This window comes from Pteronotus mesoamericanus, unplaced genomic scaffold (genome assembly GCF_021234165.1).
Source record: "Pteronotus mesoamericanus isolate MK-2021 breed Mesoamerican mustached bat unplaced genomic scaffold, CSHL_Meso_final contig_90, whole genome shotgun sequence".
Lineage (NCBI taxonomy): Eukaryota > Metazoa > Chordata > Mammalia > Chiroptera > Mormoopidae > Pteronotus > Pteronotus mesoamericanus.
Window position 1 is genome coordinate 8,997,603 of NW_026555277.1, and position 21,321 is coordinate 9,018,923.

General features: G+C 54.5%; 2 protein-coding genes across 2 annotated transcripts in view; one reads left to right on the plus strand and one right to left on the minus strand.

The window, feature by feature from the left end:
• PNKD (PNKD metallo-beta-lactamase domain containing) overlaps positions 1 to 21,321 on the minus strand; it is a 63,301-nt gene that overhangs the window by 39,692 nt on the left and 2,288 nt on the right. The window lies entirely within an intron of this gene.
• On the plus strand, positions 4,123 to 20,481 carry TMBIM1 (transmembrane BAX inhibitor motif containing 1). Its single transcript, XM_054585670.1, has 12 exons — positions 4,123 to 4,240; positions 12,834 to 13,069; positions 14,275 to 14,366; positions 15,082 to 15,146; positions 15,332 to 15,385; positions 15,854 to 15,904; positions 16,613 to 16,652; positions 16,873 to 16,910; positions 17,076 to 17,163; positions 17,480 to 17,575; positions 18,603 to 18,656; positions 19,065 to 20,481. Exons 2-12 carry the CDS (start codon positions 12,874 to 12,876, stop codon positions 19,209 to 19,211), a joined length of 921 nt encoding a protein of 306 aa, XP_054441645.1. The 5' UTR covers positions 4,123 to 4,240; positions 12,834 to 12,873; the 3' UTR covers positions 19,212 to 20,481.

The following is a 21,321-nucleotide window of genomic DNA, read 5'->3' on the forward strand; positions in this document are numbered from 1 at the left end:
CATTTGAGATCTTGTTCCCGAGCATATTTGTCAGTTTGGCTCAAATAGACTGTCATAAAAATTCTCTGCAGAGCTGGATGTTTCCTACATCAACGTGGTCATCCTCATTCTTCTGTGCTGAAGCTGGTAGCTGTCCCCCCTGGGCAATGCCACACCTCCCGCCACCTTTCCAACCTCCCTCTAGATGGCTGTTGACAGACTCATGGCTCCCCACTGTGCTCTGGGTAAAAATCTCAGTGCCTGGGCCCTGCCTCCTTGGCCAGTCCTGCTTCTTACCACTCCCACCCAGCTCCCCCTGCCCAGTTCTAGGTTGCTGGGACCACGGCCCCGAAGCCCTTTGCTTCAGATGCTGTTGCCTCTATCTGGAGAACGTTCTTCGCTGCCCCTTCCATGGCTAGGTTGATTCTTAAACACCCACTAACACTGGAATCAGGTGTTACTGCCCCTCAAAAGCCTTCCTGAAACACCCCCACCCCCACCCCATGCTCGGTTAGCTCTGTCCTCTGGGATCCTGCAGAACCAAATGAACACTTCTTTACCCCAGCACTTGTCAAACCCACAACATTGTAATTATCTGACCTGTTACCATTGCCCTTACACTGTGCATTTCCTGGGGACAGAGGCTGTGTTCTTTTCGGTTTGACATCTCCAGAATTGGAAATTCCTGTCTGCTTGGTAGAAAGTAGAGGCTTAGCTAATAATCTATCAGGGGTCTTACAGATAAGGCCTTTGTCCCTTTTATACCAGGTGTGAATAAAAAAGGGGCCACATACTAACTAAACCTGACAAGGTCAGAGGGGCCTGGATGGTGGCCTTACAAACTCAGAGACCAAAAATAACCAAAAGCAAGTCACAGGGGAATCTCTGGCTCTGGGGCTGAGCCCTGAAATCTGGTCTCACTGCCCTTGCTCTGAGGAAACCTCTCAATCTGAGTCAGTGGCAAGAAATGAGTAAATAAATAAATGTTCAGTTGAATAAATAGATGAACAACAGAAAAAGTGAGTGTTAGCACCACGGTTTTCAAATACTTGAGGCATAGCATGGCTCATAGAGTTTCGTCATGTCCTGGGCCTGTAGCTTCTTTGACAAAGGTTAATCTTTATCTCAAACAAATGAGCCTGTCTATTGTCTTTTTGCCTGTGTTCACAGACCTTTGGAATGTCAGAGTAATGATCTCCTTTTTCAGATCCCCCAAGGGCGCAGTCTCCCACCTGGAGCATGCTAGGCGGAACCCCTCACCTCATCTGGTTCCCCGCCCCGCCCAGTACTGTCTGTTTGCGCTGTAAATGTTCGGTGTTACCTATCCTATCCACACCGAGGTAAAAGAAGGATGTGTCTCTCTGGTTTACCTTTTAGTTTTATCTTTTCCCCAGTCCCAGAGTTTTCTCCACTCTTCTCTCCCCCTTAACCTACCATCAATAGATTTCATGTGACCTCCTTACATCTCCTTTTATTCTAATGTATAAAATCAGCTGCGAAACTGCCATTCTCCAGAGCATTTTCTCTGTCCGCAGAGATTTTGCTTTCTGGCACTTGTCATCAGTTTGGCTCAAATCAACTCATAAAAATTCTCTACAGGTTTGGATGCTTCTTATGACGACACAGGATTAAAAAGGGGTCAAGAGAAGGAGGCCATTTGGTGAATGTTTATGGTAACCTGCCACTCTGGGCCTGGTGCCTCAGATGTTCTTTTAGGGCTATAACCCTGATTCCACGATCCGAAGGCGGGCTCCGGAGCGAGGACATGCAGCAAGCCTGGTGCAGTTCGTCCGCCGGGGCCCCGCATTCCCTTCCCCACAGGGCAGATGTGATTGCCGGCTGGAAAACAAATCTCCTTGGAGACGTCTCCACTGTGGAAGCCCCAGAAAGTGGAGGGTGCTTTCTGGAGAAGGTACCAAAGTGTAGAGAGCATGAAGGGACATCAGGGTACCTGGCCCGAGTCTACAGGGTTTTGCGGTTCACCTCAGGCTCTATGCTGTGATCAAGGTGGAGACTGACCCTGAGCAGAGCTGCACTTGCTCCGGGAACTCTTGCTGGTGATCTCACGCTTTGGGAGGCAACTTCCTGAAATGAGGCCCTCTGCCAAGGAACTGTGGACGAAAAAGGGGCCACATGCTAAACCTGAGAAGCTCAGGGGAGGCCTGCGTGGCGCGGGCCTTACAAACTCAGAGAGAAAGTAATGGCATAGGATGGTCTGAAATTAAACCTTTCTAACTAAAAGTGGTTGTGGTGGGTAGTCATGTTGTAGAACAGTATTTTTTTTCCCTAACAAAGGTAAATCTTCACTGTAACTGAGCCTGTTTCTTTTTGCATCTAGAATAACATATCTGATAGCAAGTCTTTGGAATAACGAAGTAATCCCCCGCAAAGCATAACCACCAGAGCTGAGATCACAAATTCCCTCATTGTTACTGTTACCATGTTACTTGTTGACTTAACTGTCCTATACCCACCTATGTAAAAGAAGTATGTGTCTATTCATTTTACTTTTTATCCAGTCCCAAAGGTTTCCCTGCTTTGCTTTCTCCTGCCTCCATAATCTATTACTAATGAATTTCATGTAACCCCCTTACATCTTCCCCTTTCATTATAATGGGTAAAAAAATTGGTAAAACTGCAATTTTCTGGAGCATTTTCTCAATCCGTTGAGATTTGCTTCCTGGCAATAGTCATAAGTTTGGCTCAAATAAACTCCTAAGAATTCTTACAGATTTGAATGGTTCTTACATTGACAGAACTGAACTTACTTTGAAGGGCTGGGGTGGCGGGGCAGTTCGCCCACTGTGATGTCTGCCAGCCAATCCCCTTAAGTAACTCCTAATTAAGTTATATCCATCTGTAGGAATAAACATACAGTGTGTGTGTGGAGGGGGGAAGGCAATTTAAAAAACATTTCTCTTTTGATTGGTCTGAAATATACAATCTAAGTGGCAACGTCGTTTATTATGCTTACTAGTAAACACATTGCTTTCACTAATGCTGACTATGAAAATGAGCTTCCAGTAAGTCCCGGGCCCTTCCCTTGCTAAGCTTTGCTCTGTTAAAGAGCTGGACCGGCCACAGGGGATAATAATGTCAGGAAAAGTGCTTAGTGATGGGTTTGGAGTCAGGAACTGCTCAGGTTGTCTTGGTGGTCTAGCTGTGTTCATTTCTAGATGTGTTCTGTCCAGTTAACCCTCATCCATTCGAAAAGGAAAAGGGTCAACAGGCTGTAAAAGACATTTAGCTGTAGTGTTGATCTGTAGCTTTAAGCACGAGATAAGCACCTTAAATAAAGCCGTTCAGCTCCCAGCAGCAGCAGCCTTGCTGTAATGGAAAATACATGGACCTCAGAACTGCACAAACACAGGCTACGCTTCAAAACCTCCCAGAACCCATGTCCTCATCTCTAAGGTGGGACTGTTAGTGCCTCCTTCCACTCATCGGGGTTGAGAGAGGGGCGCAAACCCCTCAGCCTGAGATTGTGCCCTGACAGTAGTAATTGACATCTCAATTCAGGACTCTTGACTCTTACCAGCTGCTTTCTGGGTTGAAGTGACTTGGAACGGAAGCACCTTGGCCTCCAGGGACTGTGATTGGAAGTCCCACCTGTGTGTGAGGTTGTTTGAAGTTTGAAACCTAAAAAGTGCATTTGGCTTAAAAAGTTGTCAAAGATGTTCATCACGGACTGTATCTAATAATGAAAAAGTGAGAAACAACGTGTTGTCCAGTAGGAAATCGACGTAATAAATCAGCATAGCTATGTGATAGAATACTTTGAGGCACTAAAAGTGTGCTTTTGAATAATATTTAGTGACAAGAACATGCCTGTGATAAAATACTAAGTAAAAGAAAAGCAGTAAACACAATTTACGTCATATGATCTCTAGAAAAGCAAGTACAGGAAGGCAAAGAAACACCGAAAGCAAACGCTTCCCGCTGGCAGTCGGGAGGGGGCGGAATGAAGTGCTTTTCATCCTGTATTTTTGAGTTTTCTAAGTTTCCATCAGTAATTACGTATTGCCTTTAAATTAGAAAATACTAGTGGATTCGTCCTGGCCACAGGCCGGAAGCGGGCGGGACCGGGGCGGACCCCAGCGCCCCCTCGGCGGCGCCGGGTGACCCCGCCCCACCGGGGCCGACGCGACGGGGCGGGGCGCGGGGCCCCAGCCCAGCTCAGCCCATCCCAGCCCAGGCCAGAGCTGACGGTGCGGGACTTGCGACGCCTGGAGGCCGGGAACACACCGTCTGAATCGGCCAGGCAAGCCAAAGGCTCGCGGGCGGCGGGAGTTGGGGACTGGGGGCCGGCGGGGACTGAGCGAGGGCTGGGGCGGTGCTGGGCCAGGTCCCCAAACTTTATCGGAGTTCCCGGGAAGCCGGTGCCCGAACGGGGATCTGTCGCTCTCTCCTTTGGAATTTCGCTTCCTTCTGCGCCCGGGGCAGGCGAGCGTCGCCTGTTTTCCTTTTGGGAGCCGAGCGGCTCGTTGTGGGCACCGGCGAGCGGGACAGGGTCTGAGAGTGCCCCCCTTTCTGGCTCGTGCCTATCGTCGGGCGTGTCCACCGCGCCACCCCCAGGGTGGCCAGCTGTGCCTGGAAATGAGGGCGCGCATGGCCCTCGCCTGGTGGGAGCGGGAGGTGGCGCAGCACTCGCCCTGGCCTCGGCTTGCCCCCGTTGCCTGCCAAGGTGTAGATAGGAGTATTCTAATGAGTGCGGGGAGAGGCAGGTGGAAACAGTGAGCAGCCCCCGCCCTTGGCGTGTGGGAGCGGCCACCGCTTACCGTGGTTTTGCCTCACTTTGCCTGTTCTTGCCACTCTAGGCTGGGTACAGAAAGCTACAGGGGGAGTATTGTTTTCTTCCTGGCTTCTTTGGGTCAGAGAAAAAAACAAGCAGGAAAATCGGCAAGGGGTAAACAAGTGGAGACCGGGGCAGGAGCCAGGGGACAGAGCGAGGGCAAGTAGTGGAAGAACGCTGGAGGCTTGGCATCTTGTGGATCCTGCCTCAGTTCTGCCCTGGGGGTGGGGGGAGCGGGTCTCTATCTGCGTCCAGCCCACTGTGGCCTCTGGGTGGGGTTCTACCTGCGGAACCTGGGCACGGGATAAGTGGGGGCAGGCCTGGGCATCAGGGTCAGAGCCACATGTCATGGAAGGTCGCTCAGGTGTCCAGTTTTCTGGGGCTCTGAAATATTCATCTCACTGGTGCGCTTTGGTTTCAAAGCCAATGCCTTTGGCCTGGCCAGTCACTGGCGGCGGCGGGAGCAAGGGGCTTCCCTGGGGCTGCTTTGTTTGGGACAAACGGGCAGCCATACTTCTCACCTGCCTGCTCTCCTTGTCTCTCCAGTCATGAGGACCCAGGAGCCCAGTGTGTAGCTTAGGAAGAACTGGTGGGACCATACAGTGTCAAGGGCCCTGATTTCCTCTTTCTTCTTATGCCATGATCTCAGGACCTCACTTGTAAAAACGGGTATGTCAGGGAGGTAATGATGGGTTACACCTTAAGTGTGGGGAGAGCCTTGTGTCATGAGCTGGGCTGAAGGCCACCTCAGCTTAGCCTCCTCCCACGGGAACGGGGGCCTTTGCTGGAAGCTGTCCACCTCAGAGCACTTGGATTCCCCCGAACTTCTCTTCCTGGACTGAAGCCCCCGAGAAGGGACACACACCTGTGTGACTTCAGAGGGCTGCACTGGGAGGGCCTGAGAATAGAAGCTCACACAGCTCTCTGGGAAGAAGGCCTCTGCTAGCAATGCGATGTGGGATTTCTGGAGGATTCTGTTGGGAACACCTTGGAGGGGATGGCCTTGACGGATTCATCCACCTCGAAGATTCTGGAATTCTAAGGCAAAGCCTGGGTTTTGTTTTGAAGTAGAAATGATATCCAGAAGTCCACAGGCCACAGTGCTGGGTACCTAGAGGATACTCAATACAGTGGGCAGGGAGGAAGAAAAGAATGAGTACTTATTCTTGTGTGTGATGATTTGTATTTTTTTTCCTGTTACGTTAAGGTGATGTCAGGGGCTGCCAGCCTCCTGGTTCGATGCTAGTTGAGGATGTCACCTAGCCCTTGGCAGTAAATCCCACTGTGCAGATTATGATGGGGAGCCCCGGGGCGGGGGGGACTCTCACAGAGGATCCAGGCACTGAGCTGACTCTGAGAGTGAGGGGCATGCCTGGTACATAATGTGACGGTTCTGAGGGGCTATGTAAGGACAGGGGTTTTAAGAGGAGTTAGAGAGTCAGTAATATTGTAGTGCGTGTTTGAAAGTAGTGTATGTAGTTGCTGAGTGAATTTTAAAAGTTCTTGTCACAAGGAAAAATTTTGTGAGTTTGTATGGTGAGGGATGGTAACTAGACTTACTGTGGTGACCATTTTGCACTATATACAAATACTGAATTATTATGTTGTACGCCTGACACTTAATATAATGTATGTTATTTATACCTCAATTTTTAAAAAAGACCGGAGTTAGGACACGAATCATTCTCAGGGTTGGGTCTATCTGTAAATCAAAGGTGGCCTGGCCAGCATTCCGTAGGATATTATTAATTGGGTGTGTTTTGATGAAAATGTTTTGGGCTTAAGAAAGTTTGAAGTAACACTGGGTTCAGCGAAGTTGAGCAGGTTTGCTCACTGCAGCACTTCTCAGCGGCCTGTGCTTTGTGAATTTCCAAAGGGGCATATGGATAGTTTTTCAGACTGATCTGTTTCCAGAGCTCATCACTGCTCTCTCCGGGGCAGTGTTCTTTCTGTAGAGCAGTCTGGGAACTACCTGGCTGATGACTCTAGCTCTCCCCTCTCTAGTTTTGGGTAACGGGCCTCTCTACCCCTCCCTCACGGAGGCTGATTTGGGGGAAAAGGAGGCCAGTTAGTGGTAGAGTTAGGACTTGAACCTCGGGCTCTTGGTTTTCTGCCTTGTTCTTCCCCGTCTACTGCTACTGTATTTCTCTGCAGGTCCTGGGGTGAGTGGGCCCCTAGGAGATGCTGGCCGTAGGGTCCACAGGGCAATAGGCGGGCAGTCTGGGAGGACAGAGAGTTAAGGCCACCCCCACACCCAGATCATGCCACATGCCTCTGCCTCTGTGGACAGTCCTCCAGACCAGTTAGCGTGAGTCGTAACCTTAGCCTAGATTCTTCAGGAAGTAGGTAATTCTGCCCCAAAGCCTCATGTCCTGGTTTGTTAGGTCCTTCATTCAGATTCAGAGACTGTTAGAATTCGCATGGACTTTGATATTTCGGTTCAGTGTGCTCGTTCACAGATGAGAAAACAGTCCAGAGATGTGAAGTGGCCTATCCTGACTCACACAGTGGAGTCAGGACCAGAGCTTTGGCCTGGATGGACCTTCTACAGGGGGGGAAGGACTGGCTATCAACAGCAAAGATATTTTCTACCTCCACCTGCCCTGGGTGCTGACCTCATCACACAGGTGACTGGTGGGGGTGTCTCAGAGACCTCTGCTCCAGGCAGGTATAAAATCAGACACCAGATCTGGGTTCAAACCCACCTCTGCTATTTGTCTGGTATGGGACCTTGGGTCTGTTTTCCTCTGAATTTCAGTTTTGTCATCTGTAGAGTGGAGATAAGAATATGCCTGTCATAGGGCTGTTGTGAGGCTCCTATGTGCCTAAGTACACAGCAAGAACTACTTACTCTAAGTGATTCTCTTCCCTCCCTGTCTGCTGATGGCTTCCTCATTCCTGATCTGCACTCGCAGGCTGTTCTGACCACGGGCTTGTGTGGGGTCTTTGAGATCACCCACCCTGATGGCGCAGTTCGGCCCTCAGAGAAGGGCGGTGGGGGAGCTGGGGACGCCTGGATCCTCCCTGTTCTCCAGGGCAGCTTCCTCTTCCGGGGAGACCGGAGCCAACCCTCTCAGCCTCTGACGGGACAGAGGCTGCCTTGGCTAGAGACAGAGGCTGGGGAGGAAGTCATGACTTCTTAATCTATTTATGAGCAGGAGGACAAGGAGAACTGGGGAAATGGGTGGCTTGTTCTCAGTAGGCAGGACTGAGAATGAAGTTCAAAACCCATGACCCAGAGGGCTTGTCGTGGGCTGAGGCAGGAACTTTCTTGGCTCTGGGGTTTCTTTGTCAAATGACTAGGTGATTTCTAAAGTCCATTCCAGCTCTGACGTTTCGGTTTTTAGATCCGTTCAGCGTCATCCTATTAACCCCAGGGGCCAGGCGGACAAAAGGGTAAGTTGACTCTGGGCCCTGTGGCCCATGTGCATCAGGCTTGGTGACGAGCCCAGACACCTGGGTGTATCTTTTTACTCGTCTGCCCTGGTGGCTATATGCTGGGGTAGGAGGGTGAAGTGTTTTTTTCTGGGGAGTGGGGCGGGAAGAGCAGGGTGAGTTGGAATAGGTAAAGGAAGAGGGAAGTAAAGAGATCAGGTCACAGTGGGCCAGGGGCTGCCCTCCTGGGCCTGCTGGGTGGGGTTTCCTGAGATGTGCACTCTGAGCTATTCTTTCCATTGGGCTCTGGGCACCAGTTCCTGGCAGGGAGGAGGGCACGCTGCCTGGACCAGTCAGCTGCTCCTTTCTGGCCCCTCCCTCCAACGCACACACCCTTTTGGTGTAACCCCAGTAGCACAGGCCTCTGCAGATTCCAGAGCCTTAACCCTTCAGGTGCCCCCCTGGGGGGCGCCTGGGTCTGGGCCTCACCTGGGCCTCACCTGGCCAGGAGCAAGGTGGCCACGCTTCCAGGGGAAGGGGATGCTTCCCCGAGGCTGCATCTGAAAACCCGGACAGCCAACAAATCCTGCATTGGGGCCCACCCGCTTCTGCTGTTCTGATGGCTGGGTCCGGGGATCCTGCAGGAGAAAGGACAGGCTCTGGCTCCTTCCTGACAGGGATCAGGGCCATAGGAGAGGGGAGCAAACTTAGGTCTGTGGCGTGCAAGGACAGGGCAGAGTCTGAATGTCTTGGTAACAGGCATTGTGAGGAAGAATGTTCCAGCGATTCAAGCTGCCTGCCAGTGGAACAGCCTTCTCCCTGCCACTGGAGTGTGTCCAGTAGAAGCTGAATGCTCACTGTGTTTTAGGAAAATTCCGGCTTCCCATGGGGAACCTTAACAGTCTTTTTTTAGCCCCTGGAGACTGCGAGCCCCTCAATAGCTACCCAGATGACCTGATTCCTGGTTTCTAGGCTTTGGGCATGAATCATCCTCACTCTGTCTCTGGACTGTTTCCCTCCTCTTTCAACACTGTATTTTTTAGTCACAGTTACAAAGGTAAACACTGACCACTTCCTCCTTTCCCTGCTACCCAGGCCAGCGCCAGCCCTAAGCCTCATCCCTAGCTGAGGTCTCGATGAGGGGTGGCCAGGCCTGCCGTGTAGGTGGGGCAGCAGCTGGGGAGCAGGCTCAGAGGCTGCCAGCGCGGGCAGCCCTGACCCCCGGGGCTCCTGCTTGCCTGGCATCGCTCAGAGGTGAGTGTGGCTGAGCCCAGCTACTCCCCTAATGGGCCTGGACACTCTCTCCCTATCCTGTGCCCATGCCTCCACACCAGAGATCTGGGATGTAATCCTGACCCTAGGCCCCGCTTTGTGACCGAGGGCACGTCCCTCTCCTCCCTGCGCTATGGCTGTCTGCTTGGTAAAGCGAGGGGGTGGGCTTGCCCTCACCGAGTGAGTTTCATTTCAGCTCTCACGTGTAAGAGTGTGTCTCTCTGACAAACCCTCTTTCCCTGTGCGCGGTTGCACAGGGCTGGGGAACTTGGGGATTATGGAAGGGGCTGAATGGTTCTGAATCCATTTGCGGTGTAAGCCTCTGCTGCCGTTTGAGGGTCTTAGATGGGAAGCGGTGAGAAGTCTGAATAGACAGGGTGTTCGAATGCGGGATCTGAGCTGGGGCTCTAAGAGTGGGGGCTCTGGAGCCAGTCCTGGCGCTCCAGTCTTGACTCCCTCACCCCCCAGCTAAGTAGCCTCCAGCAACTGACTTAATTCTTCTAAGCCTCTATTCCTTATTTTGTAAACAGGGATAATGACATTATACACCCTATTGGGTATTTTGAGGATTTAATGAAATAACTAAAAATAGTCAACATTTACTGTTTATCAGGCTGTCAGGCACCGCTCTACGTGTTCTGTGAGTGTTTCCTCATTTAATTTGTTCACCTCTGGAGAGGGCACCATCAGAGCCTTAAATCTGTTTTCCAGGTGGAGAAACGGGGGCATAGTGAGGTGGCCTGGGCAGTGCCGGTCTCTGGTGAGCATGGGCTGATGGCTGAGGCCCCAGAGAACTGGACTGTGACCTGCCGACCTGCGTGTCCCCCTGGCAGAGCGGCTGGGGAATCCCTCTGAGGCCCGAAGGAGAGGGAGGGAGGGAGGGAGTGCGGAGGGAGCTGGCAGCCCGCTGTGCTAGAACCCTGGAGTCCTGGGGGCCATCGAAGGCTGGCCTTGCTCTCCCTGATTCATCCCTTCGCCTGGGGAGGGACCTGTCTGCCCGGCTTTGCTTCGAGGAAGGAGGAAGGAGGGAGGGGCGGGTGGCTGGCGGGCGGGCTGGCTGGCTGGGCAAAGGGCAGGTTTCGCAGAGAGGTCACAGGATGCCAGTCTGTTGGAGCTGGAAATGAGCTCAGAGATCATCTGGTCCACTCAGCTCATTTCACGGAGGTGCACCCCAATGAAATGACAGAACTGGGCACTGGTGACACTGTTTGGTGACTTAGCTGGAGCTTTTGACTAGGCCTTTCTTGCCAGTGCCTCCTCAGCTGTGTTCAGCCTGCTCACCTGTGTGCCACCAGCTGGACGGTGGACATCAGGCAGGTTCGGGGCGCTGAGATGATGGTAATAATGATAGGTAATCCGACTCAAAGGTGACCCGCCTGTCCCTCTTCCTGCAAACAGGTGACCTCCGTTCTCTTGGTGGAGTTAAAGGGGGTTTTTGAAGGGGGTGGATAGAGGGGTATAGGGAGGAGCCTCTTCCTCGTGGAAGGGGACTCCAGTTTTCCTTTCTTTTTAAAAAGTCTGTTACGGAGAGTCACGTACTATAAGTACTTATGAATATTTTCTCACCCTTATATAAACCTAGAACATCTCCAGTAGTTAATATCTCAGTTTCTTAGGCTCCCAGCACTCAGTGTTTACTCCCCACTGTCTCTTCCTTCCCACTGTCCTCAGGAGCCGCCACTCCACGGCGCAGGCCCGTCCCCACGACCGAACATGTGAGGCCCTGGTGTGCTGTGTCCTGCCGTCACTGCCGGCGACATCTTTCTGATTTCTGACCTGACACAGTCTTGCTGTGCTGGTCCATTTACTCTGGGAAGATGGAGAACAGCTTTCCCCAGAACAGCCCATTGAGAGACCTGGCCTGTTATGCCGTCCCTCCTGCCTGCCCCTCCCCGCCCCGTTCCTCTCTCTCTCTGTTACCCCACTAGTCATGAGAGACAAGAGATGAGACAACCCTTTATCTGATCTCTGAACTGTGCGGGTGCCCTCAAAAGCCAGTTCTCCCTTCCTTCCAGCAGAGGCTCTGAGGCTGTCTGCTGACCTGGATCAGGGGTGCTTGCTTCTTCCCTGTGGGATCCTAGAGGTCCGCCCCTTGGGAGATGCTCTGGGGGGAGGTGGTGGCCCTGTCAAGGTGCCCAGACTCTCAGGACTTGTCCTTAAGAGGGGCCTTCCAAGCGCCTTCCCAGGACCTCCTCCTTAGCTCTTCCCAAGCCCCCATCTCTGTTACTTCAAAGGGGAACATCAGGCCTGGAGGACATTGATTTGGCTTAAGAGACACAAAGAATACAGCATAAGGCGGAGGGCACATATCCAGGACCCTGAGGCCTCGATTCTGGTGGTGCCATTAACCTGCTTGCTCTGTGATTCCCGAGGAAGCACTTGGCCGCCCTGGGCCTCGGTTCCCCATTCTGAACCGAACCTCTGGGGCCCTGCTCCTCAGCTTTCCCCAGGCTGTGGGCCTTCCATCCTGCAGAGAAGGTACTGACTGGACCCTGGGGCAGAACCCTCTTTGCTCTTTCTTTCCTCCTCACCACTGCCTGGGGGGAGACAGGCAGGGATCGCAGCGATACCAGAGACCCTGGGGTTCAAAACGTGGGCCTCCCGCTCCCAGGGGCGTCGGAGGCCCTGCCAGCACTCCCCACTCCCAGGGGAGCCTGTGAAGGGAGCAGTGGCATAGGCTGCCACATGCCCATCTAACATGCCGAGGCTGTTATTGAGGAAACCAGAAAGGCCTGTCTCGGGCCTGCCCTTCTGTGCCGCCTGCCAGCCCCAGTGCGCGCGCTCCCCCAGGCCTCAGGCTTCCCTTGACTCAGCCTGGTTGAGTCCGCGGGCCCTCCGCCCTCCCATTCCGGGCCTGGTGGCTGCGGCGGCGCGGCGCCGGGGCTGGCTTGTCCTGCGCCTCCTCCCCCACCCTCCACTGCGGGCCTTGGCTCCCCCAGCTCTGCCTTGCAGCCCCGCACGCCAGCCAGCTGCCGTGGGGGCTGGGCTGACCCCTTCACTGGGTCCCAGCTGGCCTTGTGATTCACCAGGCTCTGCTGGGCCATCAGGCTTCTTCCCTGGTCGCTAGAAGGTTTTCTTAAACGACCACAGGGGAGTTCCCAGGCCCCTGCTCCTCTTCGCTCACCCCACTGATGCCTAGTGACTCCTCTGGGCTCCTGCTGCCCCCACCCACCATGGGCAGGACACTGCACAGTGAGGAGGCCTGTGGACAGAGAGCGGGTGTAAAGGCGAGAGGCAGGGGCTGAGCTGGTGGGTCAGGGGCACTGTGGCCATGGGGGGGTGGCCTGTGAGCAGGGGGTGACACACCATGGTTGAAGGAAAATAGGAGGGTCGCCTTCTACAGAGACAGCCTGGACTGGGGATGAGCGAGTCGGGCCTGGGCACTCACGACTGCCTTTCTCACCTCCCATTTCAGGTCCCAGCAGCTGGGGTCTCTCCTCAGCCCTTGAGCGGCCATGTCCAACCCCAGTGCCCCGCCTCCGTATGAGGACCGAAACCCCCTGTACCCTCCACCCCAGGGTGGCTATGGGCAGCCGTCCGTCCTGCCTGGCGGGTACCCTGCCTACCCCGCCTACCCACAGCCTGGCTATGGTCACCCTGCTGGCTACCCACAGCCTATGCCCCCCATCCACCCGATGCCCATGCACTACGGTGAGTCCCTGACGGGGGCGGGGGGGGGTGGCGGGGGAGGAGGAACACAGCACATGAGCCACCTCCTTTTTTTCCTTTTAATCTGATTTTTCATCCCTGTTTCCCACCTTTGTTACCTCACTGCTTTTCCCCTCAGCACCTAGCCCTGTGGGCCACCCGTTAGCCCCTTTATTCAGCAGGGAGACTGAGTCCATCAGCCACACTAGAAGTTACATCACAGGGGCAAGTGGCTGGGTGAAGTAATTAATTACGTCAGAGCTGTCACCTTAGGGGGCTGTCCCTAACCAGGCAGTTGCCCCCGCCCCCCCCACCCCTTTCCAGTCTCCCTTTGGAACCTGAGGCACTTTTTTTTTTTTTTTAATTTGGTGTTGACAAATCCTTGTCCTTTAAGGTAATATCTGATTTTTGCAAACATCTAGAAGTCATTTGGATGTTTGGTAACTGCTGTGGCAAGTAAATCCTGTTTGGTCAGAAGTGAGATAAGATTAGAAGGCAGTTGGGTCTTTTCCTGAGCAGCCCCCGTGTGGATTTTGAAAGCGGCTCAGGGCAGGCATTCGCGGCATTCGAGGAATGCTTTGAGGTCGGCAGCATCTCTGCGGGCCTGGAGCGCAGCCAAAGGCTCATCTGGCCATGCTCATCTGTTCTGGCGAGTGTCAGTGCATCGGTCACGCTTCCCGTCCTGCCGTGTCCTGTGACTATGTACCCTGACATGTCTGTTTCCTCTGAGTCCACGCTCTTCTCCACCCTCCACACACACGTGCTGTGTTTCTACCTTCCTTTTCTTCCTTCTGCCTTTGCATCCCCTACTTAGACCCCACGGCTCTTCTGGCTGACGCTCCAAGCCACGTGCCTGCCAGGCTTCCTCTTTAGGTGGAGCCCTCTTGCTGGCAGAGAGCACGTGTCATACTTCAGAGCATCCGGTGTGGGCTGGGCACCTGCACCCAGGAGCCCTCAATGAATGCACGCCGATGGGGGCGGTTCTAACCTAAGCTCCTTAGTGACAGGGGCACACAGCTGGCTGTGGCGCCCAGGCCAGCTCTGGGTCACTCTGCGGGCACCCAGAGGACCTCGTTCGGGCGAGGAGTTCAAGTTCTAACACTTGTTTTTTGGTTAGAGATACCTGAGTCTCTGTTTACGATAATGTTGTGGAGGCTTTGGGATGGGGGCCACATGTTCCCAGTTGGTCACATGTGATCTGTCCCTAGGCCCGGGCTATGATGGTGAGAGAGCAGTGAGTGACAGCTTTGGGCCTGGAGATTGGGAAGACATGAAAGTTCGACACACCTTCATTCGAAAGGTGAGATCTGGGCTGGGAGGCAGGGGTACCTGGGGCCCTTGGGCTCTGGGAGCAGGGAGCACTGTTAGCCCTGGGGCAACCATTCCCATGGGGAGAGCCGCTGCCTTCCAGCTTCTTGTTAGCCCTGCACTCTTCTGACCCGTTCCCCAACCTTTTGCCCCTCTTCCTGTGGCCTTGTCTTAGTGTCGGGGGCAAATTCAGCCTGGGAAAATCCCAGCGGGCTCTGTGAAGTGTCCTCCCCTCCCCAGGCCCCTTTCTCCTCTTGGACTGTAAGCACCTCAGAGCCAGAAATGATCATAGCCCGCCGCCCCCTTCCCCACATCATGGCTGCACAGCACTCCGCTCCGAGCAGACAGATGCCTGACAAATGTCGGCTCAAACTGTGTGAATGCCATGCCTGGTCATGCCGTGAGGCTGAGGAAGGAAGCAGTAAACTGAGGCTGGAGCCAGATAGGGATGGGGGTGTCAAGGAACAGCTGGAGGTGGGGGTCAGCTCTGAGGTGTGCATAGCACCTGCGCCAGCCGCTCCACCTGGCTGCAGCTGGGGAGGGCTCTCAAGTGAAGACAAAGAGTGGACCCTTCACAATTAAGGAGGCCCTCCCTGCCAATAGTAGACAGGAGAGGAGGAGAGTCTCTTGGGCCCCTTGGTCTCGGGGGCCGGCTGCTTCCTGGGGAGAGGCCGGGGTGTGGGATGGTGACCCTGTCTCTGTTCCAGGTGTACAGCATCATCTCCGTCCAGCTGCTCATCACGGTGGCCATCATCGCTATCTTCACCTTTGTGTGAGTCCCTGGGCCTCTCCGACCCTCTTACAAGCTCCGGGGTCCCGGGCCTGCTCTGGGGCACCTGCCAGGAGCTGGGGTGAGGTGGGGTGGGCCCTCTACTCAGGCAGACGGGAAGAAGAGCTGGTTGTGGGCGATTAGGGGAAATGGCTGTGACTCCTCTCTTGTCCTGCCCTGCTCCACAGGCAGCCCGTCGGCGAGTTTGTGAGGAGAAACACGGCTGTCTACTACGTATCCTAGTGAGTCTGCATGCCCCTGGGCTCAGGGCAAGGGGAGAAGGGTGACAACTGTCTGGCGTTTCTCAGGGCAGGGGTCCAGTACTTTTGTGAGGGGCTCCCCAGGTTGCTGCGTGTGCTGGGGAGTGCAGTGCGCGCCATCCCATGAGAAGCAGCACAGAACTCCCAAGGGCAGGGCCGGGGGACTGAGGCAGCACGCACACGGCACAGTGGTCTCCATGTTCTGTGGGCCTGTTTGCTATGGCCTCCTTCACCCTCTTCTGGCCGGCTCCCCGCCCCTCCCCCCGCTTTGTTACAGAGGTTCTCAGTGTCCTTGGCTGGGGTAATCTTGTCCTGGGTAGCTTCCCCTCAGACTTCCAAACAGCTCTGTGGGCCTCCCGCCTGCTGGCTTGCCAAGTGCCGCCAGGCTGGGCCAGGAGGGGCTGAGGAGCAGGTCAGGCCTGTGGACTACTTCCTGTCTCTTTCCCCCAGTGCCGTCTTCCTGGCTACCTACCTGACCCTTGCCTGCTGCCAGGGACCCAGGTGAGTCCCCGAGACTTAGACAATGAGAAGGGATGGCAGGGGGCAGGAGTGGGGCCAAATCTTTTGGGAAGAAAGGGGTATCCCTATAGCAGCTGAATGGGGACTTACAAGCAATAATGAGGATGCGAGCAGCTACTTTCAGGTGTGTGCAAAATACCTGGCTCTTCACGCTCTCCCTCTCTGAGCACGAACCTCCCCCCACCCCTCTTTCCCCCCCACCAGGCACGGTACCTTTGCCTTTCTCCCTCCCAATGTCCCAAGGTCTCTTGCTTCTATAATTTTTTCCCTGAGCCTAGGCAGCCCAGCTGGTTAAACTTTCTCTTAAAATTTGGGGAAAAAAAGGGAAAGAAATAAAGTACCTTAACCTTTATTCTTACAGCAACCCTACAAGCTATGTAACATTGTAACCACTTAACACATAGGAAGAACCTAAGGCTCAGAGAGGCTGAGTAACTTTCTCAGTCACACAGACAGTGTAAGAGCTGCAGATGAATCCAGGTCTTTGTGGCGCCATAGCCCAAGTCTGTCCTGTCACCCTCTGTTGTCCCTGCATAGAACACTTGAGCAGGTACCAGAGGCCGGGCCAGCCTCCCCTCCCCCAAGTCAAGGCCTAATCCTCTAGGCACCTGCCAAGGACTTCCTTCTGCTAAGGACTCTCTGATACCAGGCTGGCCCCAGGCCACTTAATCATGTTTTTCCCCGCTTCAGACGCCGTTTCCCATGGAACATCATCCTGCTGGTCCTCTTTGTAAGTCTAGAAGCGGGGTGGGGAGGTGGAGATGGTGTGAGGGTCAGCCCCAGGGAAGGGGTGGCAGCGCCCCTGTGGAAGATCGCTCTGGTTCTCTCCATCGCCATGTCCTGGCCCCTGCCTTGGCCTCCCCGGTCACATTTACCCCCAGCTCTGACCTGCCACCGTGGCGATGCGTCTCGTCTCCTTTGTTTCACTCTTGTCTCCTTCCTTCCCTCAGACTCTTGCCCTGGGCTTCATGACCGGTACCATTGCCAGGTAGAGTCAGGGACACACCTCCACGCCCTGGGGGAGTGGGTGTTGTGGGGGAGTGGGGCATCCCTGGGTGGCAGTCTTCTGCGTGGGGTCCTTCCGGGAATGGCGGTTTTGGAGTCAGTCATAATGCGCCTATGCCTCTGGCCTCTTGCAACTCCTTCCCTCCAGCATGTATCAGACCAAAGCCGTCATCATTGCAATGATCATCACGGCCGTGGTGTCCATTTCAGTCACCATCTTCTGCTTCCAAACCAAGGTAAGGAGGGTCCGGAGGGTCCTCCCCTCGCCACTGCACCTCCCTTTCTTGTACAGACTGGCCCTTAAGGCTTGCATGGAGCAAGCCTGGAAGGGCCCAGACCCCTACACTGGAGAGTTCCCTTGGAGACCCTCATCCCCTTCCCTTCATAGGTACTACACCTACAAAACTGCTTCTGGTCTGTCCTAGACTGTCACTCCCATGTCCCCCAGGAGGCAGTGCTGGGACTCCCTGGTTGGGGGAGGCAGGGCCCGTCTTGCTGGGCCGCCAGCGGTGGAACTCGTCTCACAGGGGCCTCACTCTTCCTCCCTGGCAGGTGGACTTCACGTCGTGCACAGGCCTCTTCTGTGTCCTGGGAATTGTGATGATGGTGACTGGGATTGTCACTGCCATTGTGCTGGCCTTCAAATATGTGAGTGTCTCGGGAGAGCTGGGGTCAGCAAAGCCAGTGCTTGGGGAAGACTTTCTGTATGATGAGTGCAGCAGACCCCGCGGGCCTCGGGGCAGGCTCTAACTTCCAGAAACTCTCGACCGACTAGCAAAGGCACCGTCCTTTGCTGAAGCCCCGTCCTTTGGGTTAGGGCATAGCTCCGCTCTAGCGACCGCCGGCCCTGGGAGCCATAGCACCTGAGGCCTTGGACAGCCTGTGGACTCCTACAGGAAGTAGTGGGTGAGAGCGGTCTGTCGGCCGAGACCAAGGTCTGGGAGGGGAACCCAGAGGACCGAGAAGATGGGCTGGGGTGGAAGGAGCCTTAGGGATCACTGTAGCCAGCTCCTCTTTTTTTCCAGTCAGCCAGGGGAAAGCCTGAGGCCCCTAGGCTGAGAGGGGAGCCTCATGGCAGAGAGAAGGGAACAGTGCTGGAAGGGGAAACATGAACAGGAGGGCTGCCTGTGCACTTGGCCATGGGCTGGCCCTGCCCCTCTGTGGACAGGCCCCTGGAAGAATGCTGAGCAGGGCTGCCCTGGGGGTACTCTCCGATTCTGATGTTCATCAGGCGGTTGAGAGGCTTCCCTCCCAACTCTCTTCTTTAGTCTGTCCCTCCCAGGTTGGGCTGCAAGAACCACCCTCCTAAAGACTGACCTTGCCTGGGGGTTATGTGATAAAGCTCTCCAACCAGCACATGCCTGAGTCCACCCCTCCCAGAGCTATAATTCGACCACCTTCTTTTAACCAGAAATATAATGGACACCTCTGTACATTAACTCGCTTTGGCGATTGGTTTTTATATGGTCATTGGAGGATGTTTTCCCTGCTAAATGTATCACCCATTCTTAATTTCCTCCAAGATCTGGAAGGCAGAGATAGTCCTTTCATGTAGGTAGCTTCCTAGATCTACCCACCTAGGTGCCGGAATCCCAGGGAAGCTGGTCCTGGGAGAGCCTTCCATGGTCCATGCTTTGCTAAGATTTCTAACACCATCCCTGTGTCCTCTCCCCAGGTTTACTGGCTCCATATGGTCTATGCTGCTCTGGGGGCCATTTGCTTCACCTTGGTGAGTAGGGACCTGTCTCCTCTGGGAAGGAAAGCTGAGGAGAAGGGGAGGAGGAACTTAGCCGATGGAGCAGGAGTTTGGGCTGCCCAGGAGGCCGGTGGTGTGGCCACAACCACCCTTTCTGCTCCCACTGTCAAGAGGTCCCACTGATTTTGTGGGCGTTCCCGCCGTCTCTGGTTCCCACTGCTAGAGGACACTCAGCAGGCCATCCTGTAGAGACAGGGCACCTCTCTCTTTATATTATAGACTCTGAACTGCTTGAGGGTGGAGACTATGCATTGTGTTGTTCATTAATGCGTCCCCTAAGCACACTGCTGCATGGCACAGAGGCTCCGGGGACAGATCTGCTGACCAGAAACAAGGTCTGGCGCTATGCCCCTGGGTCCTCACTCATGCCTGTCCCCGCAGTTCCTGGCTTACGACACGCAGCTGGTCCTGGGGAACCGGAAGCACACCATCAGCCCAGAGGACTACATCACTGGCGCCCTGCAGATCTACACGGACATCATCTACATCTTCACCTTCGTGCTGCAGCTGGTGGGGAGTCGCGATTAAGAGCACCCCCAGTTCTGCTCCACCCAGGGCTCTCACATCCCTAGAGGGCTGGGCCTTATGACCGGGGTCTAGGCCACGGGCCCCTTTCCTTCCCCTCAAGTAATATGCCCAGTGTCCTTTCTGTCCTGTGTGGTGGCCTCTCTGGCTGTGGATATATGGGTACCACCCAGTGGCGCTGGAGGAACTGGGAACTAACTCTTGGCAGGGACTAGGCTGAATATGTACCCACTATGTGGCACCAAATTCTTCTTAACTGCTGGAGTTAGAGCGGGGAGGGATGACAAGAGCCTATTCTGTAACTAAAAGGGAATATGGAGGTGGAAGTGACTTCCAGGTGGCGAGGTTTCCCCTCCCACTGTTGCCATAGGCTTCTGGGCTAAGTAGCTGGGGCTGTTTTCCTTCAACCCCTAACAAAGAGCTTTGTCCCCAGCCTCCGGGCCTCCCACAGCCTTATCCTGTACTCCTTTGGCAAACCCTGGCACTCCCCAGCTCAGGGAGGTGTCATAAATCTGTGCCTGTGGGCCCCCCTGCTTCAGCTCCTCTTCTGATGGCGTGTATATACTATTTATCTGGGTTGGGGGCAGGGGAGGGAGATGAAAGCAAACAAAGTCAAGTGCAGGGGCCAGTACAGAGCAGCATCTACTCTGGGCTTCCCATGGCTGTGGCGGCAGAGAAAGCAGGCCCACTTGCAGCCCTCCAGTCCCCATTCTCCCAGGCTGCCTGGGGTCGGGCCTGGGGGGCTCCCTGGTGCTTGAGATCTCTGGTCAGAGGGCTCTCTTGCTTCCCATGCTCAGGCTGCTCAAAGTGAGGGGCAAAGGTCAGGAGATGGTGTGGTTTGTTAGCGCCATTAGTGTGGCCAGGAAGGAACCGGGATGGAGAGGCTGGGCGGGGGGCAGGGAAAACCCCTGGCGGCACCAGTCCACAGGCCATGAAGCCTGGAGTGGCACCTGTGGAAGCTTCTGTGTTCTTTCCTTCTGCTCACCTGGGGAGGGCACTGAGAGGAAGGAGACTTCCCCTCTGTCCTTAACTCTCACTGCGGGCTTTTAGACTCGGATCCCTTCTCTCCAGCCAGCTACTGCTTTCTTTGTGACACCAAGTGCCTCAAGCTGGAAGGGGGAAGGAGGACAAGGGTCACTCTATCGGGTGGGGTGGAAACCAAATCAGCCCAAGGGTATAATTAGGACTCCTGTATTAAGTCCTTGGTCCTGAGTATATCACGTAAAAGGATATAACTAGATATGTAATAAAGTTTTATGTTTAGAAGTTAAAACCCCACTGGAGTCTGGTTTTCTTCACTTCCGGTCTGGCTCTGCCCAAAACATCTACTTCCTGCCTATTGCATTCTGGCGTGCTACCTTCCACCTTTTCTAAGATAATCGAGCACATTTTGCCCCAGTGCTTCCTGGTGATACATGTGAACGGCGGATGAAAGCTCAACCTGCATTACTGGGTCTGACACTTAGAGCACGTGACCTCTCTTACGTCATGGACCTTCACCAAAGCTCATGAATTCCTCCCCACAAAGCTGTACGTGTGCAGACAGTTTCGAGGCTGGGGTGGGGGAGACGGGTACAGGTTCAGGCTTAGGTCCCCTGCCTCAGAGATCACTGTCCAGAACCTCTTAAAACGACAAAACGGAGGCCCCGAGAGGCTGAGTCACTTGGACTCAGCCAAGAGTAGTGTTGTGGTTTTTTTTTTCTTTCACACCTTCAATGCCCTTTTTCTGTTTTTATTTGTTCAAAGCTGAGAGAGGCCCCACCCTCCTGGCCAGCAGCTCTGTGGGCTTGGTCCTCAGGGCTTGAGCCTAAGCTTGTTGCTCTACTCTGTGGTTTCCCCAGCCATTAAGAGGGGAACACCGAATGCTTTTGTGAGACACAGCACACATGAGTAACCAACACCACCCTTGGTCCCTCCCGTCCCAAGGGACTCAAAAATCCAGTCCCAGTTCCTTTCCACTTCAACACTCAGTAACTTTATTTGCCTTTGGCTGGTTTCTCAGGGAGGGGAGGGGACGGGAGAGACACAGGCCGGCAGCAGCCTGGGCTTCACGCGCCCTCTGGTGGACCTTAGAGGCAAAGAACAGAACTGCAGCCAAACCCAAAGGACGTCG